Source organism: Emiliania huxleyi, assembly GCF_000372725.1.
Source record: "Emiliania huxleyi CCMP1516 unplaced genomic scaffold EMIHUscaffold_4, whole genome shotgun sequence".
Taxonomy (NCBI): Eukaryota; Haptophyta; order Isochrysidales; family Noelaerhabdaceae; genus Emiliania; species Emiliania huxleyi.
Genome location: NW_005198966.1, coordinates 358,766 through 364,083, shown reverse-complemented (window position 1 = coordinate 364,083; position 5,318 = coordinate 358,766). Strand labels below are relative to the sequence as shown.

At 61.1% G+C, this 5,318-nt stretch overlaps 2 protein-coding genes across 2 annotated transcripts; one reads left to right on the top strand and one right to left on the bottom strand.

Moving 5' to 3' along the window:
* Positions 1-1,361: 1,361 nt before the first annotated feature.
* EMIHUDRAFT_461287 (hypothetical protein) lies at positions 1,362-2,391 on the bottom strand (the record flags this gene model as incomplete). The annotated part of the gene is made up of 1 exon (XM_005770363.1): positions 1,362-2,391. One exon carries the CDS (start codon positions 2,389-2,391, stop codon positions 1,447-1,449), a length of 945 nt encoding a protein of 314 aa, XP_005770420.1. The 3' UTR covers positions 1,362-1,446.
* A 1,181-nt stretch (positions 2,392-3,572) lies between these two features.
* Positions 3,573-4,941, top strand: EMIHUDRAFT_447904 (hypothetical protein; the record flags this gene model as incomplete). The annotated part of the gene is made up of 2 exons (XM_005770362.1): positions 3,573-3,649; positions 4,106-4,941. 2 exons carry the CDS (start codon positions 3,573-3,575, stop codon positions 4,410-4,412), a joined length of 384 nt encoding a protein of 127 aa, XP_005770419.1. The 3' UTR covers positions 4,413-4,941.
* Positions 4,942-5,318: the final 377 nt, after the last annotated feature.

The window sequence follows — 5,318 nt, the reverse complement described above, 5'->3', positions numbered from 1 at the left end:
CTGGCGCCCTGAGGCGGCATTTGGTGGGGTCAGCGTGCGGTGCTGAGTCTTACTCGTCGGCGCTGGGGCCAGATCCCAGCGCAGAACTCTGCAACGCTGGCATACAAACACAAGAAGACTAACCCTAACCCTAACCCTAACCCTAACCCTAACCCTAACCCTAACCCTAGGTCAGCGTGTGGGGCTGAGTCTTAGTCGTCGGCGCTGTGGGGCCAGATACCAGCGCAGAACCCTGCAACGCTGGCATATACAGACACAACCAGACAACCCTGACCCTAACCCTAACCCTAACCCTAACCCTCTAACCCTAATAACCCTAACCTAACCCACCCCCCACCTCCACACCGCAAATTTGAAAGATCTTGATGAAAATCAGGCCCGACTGCAAATTTCTTCAAAATTTTCGCAGGCGCTCCGCGCCTGCAGATTTTGAAATAAATTCGACAAAATTGGTACCTGGCCCAAGTTACGTGGCTGCCAGTTCGACTCTGGGGAGGATCGAACCATCAACACAAGTCACGGTCGCGGCCTTCCGACTCGCGCCTCCGCCTCACTGGCACTATTGTAGCCCTGGCCGGTGCGCGTGCTCAGTTGAAGTTCCGGAGTGAAAATTCGAACGCGTTCTCTCACGGTGACCAAAAAATGTCCACCTAGAGGCACCTCCGGAGGCAGGCCGCCGCAATCCGGCGACACAGCTCCAGCTGTCGAACTGACCCGCAGCTCCTCTCAGAGCGGGAACTGTGACGAAAGTTGACTGAGGCGGTTGTCAGGAATCATCATACGGATCACATGGTGGCTCTCTCATGACGGGAGACCGCCCGACCACTCCTGGGTGGCACTGCCACCGGTGTCGCTCGACGTCCTGTCGACAGCGTGCCGACAGCGACACAGACCATGTGGGACGCGTCGAGTATCGACCTCTACTGCTTACCCAGCCTTCGAGTGTATCCTGACTGTGGTCCCACACCCACTGGTGTCCATCTCAGAGACCGCAGGAGGTCATGAGGGTCGATGGGAGTGCCAACCCCACAATGCCTAAAAACCCAGCCCAGTATCAACCGGCGCCCGCACTTGGAGCACTACATAGAATTCGCTACATAGTCCGTGTCGTAGTCTCGTGACATGTGGAATCTAGAGAAACCTTCTGAAACTCGGGGAAATCTATCTATCTATCTATCTATCTATCTATCTATCTATCTTCTGAAACTCGCGAAATTCTCTGGAAATCGGGTGCTTGGGGGTATCAAAATCTTAGTACAGTACAGATTTTGGCCTCTGTATCCGTTTTATACAGTCGTAACTCAAGCGAGCCCTACGTGCGTGGCGGAGCGGCTACCATCTCACAGTAGAAGTGCCCGTTCTTTCTTTCTTTCTTTATTAATTTCAAATATTGAGTTTTCATCAAACACAGAGAGCATCGCGAACGAACCTGCCCCTTGTATCCGATTAGCTGCGGCACGCCAGCAGACGGCGCACCTGCGCAGGATCGCTCAGGCGCAGGTAGTAAATCAGCTTCCGGTAGCCATCCAAGCATGCGCCCTCCACAACGTAATCAAAGTTGTCGTTGTCATGCGGATGCTGATACCGACGGGGAACTGATCGAGACGAGAAGTTGTCACCGCTGATGAGGCCGCAGCGCCATCCGTCCGAGACGCCGTCGAGTGCCCAGCTTAGTCGGCGCCTGCCGCGCTCCTCGTTTGCTTCGCCCAAGTCTTCGCAGTCGGAAGTGCTCAAAAGCACGGCCGGCACGCTCGCGAACCCAAAGGCACCATCTTCATCTGGTGAACCGTGATCGACATCGTCGTCGTCGACCCCGTCGTTTCCTCCCGTCCGCACGCGGTACCAGTACAGGCCGTTGTGCTCCTGAGCAATGTGTGACTCACGCAAGGCAGGGGGTTGTCCGGTGTACGCAAAGACGGCGTCGCGGACGCCCACTGCGCCCATCTCCAGACTCCCGTCAGGTGCGCGTGCGCCAACGAAGACAAAGGTGCCCGCGGGCACGCTGTCTAGATCAGCCGGGTGGGTGATGGCCGGGTGCTCGGTCTGAGGCCGGTCGTGTTCTTCGGCCCATTCTTCAAGATGCCGCCCAGCGGCATATGGCCGGTCCATGTGGCACACCCACCCGTCGAGAAAAGACTGCGGAAGCTCGAGGAGCACCCCTCGTGGCAGCACGCTCTTGTATATGTAGCAGCGGTCCCGCCAGGTGGGTGCTGCGACTTGCCACTCACTCCGCTCGGGCCACTCCGACGCGCACACCGCCCGCCAGACGGTGTCGTTATCCTTGAGTGCTCGTCGCCAGCTTCGTCTCACCGCGGTGCTGCAGACGAGCGATGCCAGCGACAGGAACCGACCGACGTGCGCAACGAGGTCGGGAGGAAGGGCCTCGGCCATGTGTCTGCGGCGTCCAAGATCTTGGGCTAAATTTAGTGCGTGTGAATGAACTTTAGCGCGTCGGAGCCCCGGGCCATTTGCAATACGCGTCCAGACTGGCGATGTGCGCCTCCTCCGCTACCTTCAGGTCTGATCCTGGAAAGTCGCCGTTGAGTGCCCGTGTCACGTAAGGAAGAGTCAGCGCGCGCAGCAGGCTCCGCGTCAGGGCCGTCTGCCCGCTGAAAGGGCAGCCGCGCATGAGATAGTTAGAGGCTGCGCAGGCCGTCCCGTTTGCTGTTTGAAACGCCTGTTCGGTCAGCCTGTTGCGCTGGCCGCTGCGCGCGCGCGCTGGCCGCTGCCGGCACACGTGCCGCAATATGTGTCACACACGGCGGCTTCTGCCACCTCTCGATTGGTTCTACTTTCTCCGCACACCTACCGGGGAAGGGGCGCTTGGGAGCGGGGGCGGGGGCGGGGGCGGGGGCGCGCAGCGCGGCTGCGCGGCGCACGCAACAGAGGGTAGGGTGGGGAAGACGGCGAGGAGGGGGCGGCGGCGGCGGCGGCGGCGGCAGCGCGCGCGCGGCGCGCGCGACGGGGGGGCGGAGCAGCGACCGCTGGCGCGGCCGCTGCTCCGTCTGTGCCAGGGACGCGCGCTCTGCGCCGCTGCACAGAGCGCGCGTCAGGGCAAGGGGCATGCGTGGCGGCGCGGGACGCGCGGCGGCGGCGGCGAGCACGCTCCGTGAGCGGTGAGGCGGCCGGGCGCGGGCGCGGCGGGTGACGGGTCAAGGGAGCAGCCCACACCCGGCGTCGCTTTTTGAGCGACGCCTGTGGTACGCCTGCGCAGGGGCCGCAGGGCGGTCAGTTGTGGGGCGAGGCGGTGCCGGCCGCGGGCCGGGTGCAAGGCGCCGGCCTCGGCGCCGCCTCGGCGCGCCGCACGGGCGCGGCGAGCCTCTGAGCGGGAGCCGAAGGTTTGCCTGTGGTGGTGGGGAGGGAGGGAGGTGGGGGTGGTTTGACTTTCCCGCAGAGGCCGTCCCTAGCTGTGAACAGCAAAACGGGACAGTATCCGGCAGATGCCCCTCCAGCTTGGCCCTGCGGAGGCATTCCTCGAAGAGCTCCCCTCCGTCTATGTTCCACTTCCACGCCGCCCCGGCCTCATCCTCCTCCGCCCCGCTCTCCGTAGCCGAGGCCCTGACCGCAACGCGATGGCACAATGCGCCGATGCGCTCGGCTCTCCATTCTCTGTGCCTCACCGCGTCGCGGCGGAGGCGGCGAGCGCCTCGTGTGCCAGCGGCCCCCGCGGCCGCCGCCACCACGTAGTCCTCGTTTTCCATTTGCGGCGGGCGCCCGGCAGCCAGCCAGCGGCAGCCGGCGGCAGCCAGCTGCAGCCAGCGGCAGCGGACGCAGTACCACGGCACTCCGACTAGTCGGCTCTGAGCTCTGTGCCAATTCGCCGCCCTCGTCCCGCCAACCTTGGGGGTATCAAAATCTTACTTAGTACAGATTTTGGCCTCTGTATCCGTTTTATAACTCAAGCGAGCCCTACGTGCGTGGTGGAGCGGCTATATTTTTACACACACACACACACACACACACACACACACACACACACACACACACACACACACACACACACACACACACACACACACACACACACACACACACACACACACACACACACTATATTTTTAACCGTGAACGCAAGCGGCGCATTTTTTTTCATTGCACCCCTCAGTGCGCTTTCGACGATGGGCTGTGGCGACAGCAAGGCGGCGCAGTATAGGGCTGAGGCTGATGACTACGCCGCCCGCAAGAAGAACGGCTTCAAAGACCCGCAGCTAGAGAAGTGGCGGAAGGACGGCATCAAGCAGAAGAAAAAGCTGAAGCATGTCGAGGACCCGCTGAAGAATAAGCGTCTCCCACAAAACCCGAAGCCCAAAAGGGGAGGCAACGGGCCGACGCTGACCGGTGCCACTCCTGCGTCCGGGCCCAGCGGAGACGAGCTCAAGAAGCAACGCGGCAAGCTGAAGCACCGGCGATGAATTCAAGGACGCTGTGTGCCTTCGTGGGCGTATTCTTATCGCCCCTCGCCAGCGCGGCAGTTCTGATGACGTTATGGTTGTGAGGGTTGTCTGGTCGTCGATGCATCAAGGTGGGAAGTTCGAGTCGGTGCCAAATACCTTCTCGAAGAATGAACACACGTGCATGTGCATGGTGCATACTAGTGGTACACCGACGCGGCTACGGAGAGAGGAGAGACAGTGCGGCTTTACCACGGAGAGCACAAGACACGCAGTGTTACAGACGCCGAGCCGCACAATAGTAGTGTGCCGCATAATAGTAGTGGGGGCAAGGGCCCGAGGGCGGGGCTGCTCGGCGCGCTCTGTGTCTTGCTCGATCTGGGGCTGGGCCCCGGGCTGCTGGGTGCCTGTGGCGGTGCCTCAGTGCCTGACAGTGACACGCTGAGTAACAGTAAGCTCTGACCTTTGACCTTTGAGCTCTGACCTGCTGTCACCTGTGACCTGGGCCGTGTCTATGTCTCTAAGCCAAGCTGTTTCAAAGTGTTTCAAAGTGCGCAAACAATCGCGCCTCAGGCTGCTCGGCGACAGCTCTGTGTGCACACACACAGTGACTGAAACCCAGTGAAAGTGAAACACAGCTGCGCACAGCTGTATTGCATTGCTGGGTCGCACCTCGGCACTGCAAACTCCCTCGCACAACACTGGGCACGGGACTGGCGCGCACTGGCACTAACACAGGTACACCACTGGAGCCGCCTAAGCGACTCCCGCGAGGACGGTAAAAAAATTCCTAAACGAAAAGAATTTTACAACAAAGCTCCCTCGCACAACACTGGGCACGGGACTGGCGCGCACTGGCACTAACACAGGTACACCACGGGAGCCGCCTAAGCGACTCCTGCGAGGGCGGCGAGGCACTTAGCTCCG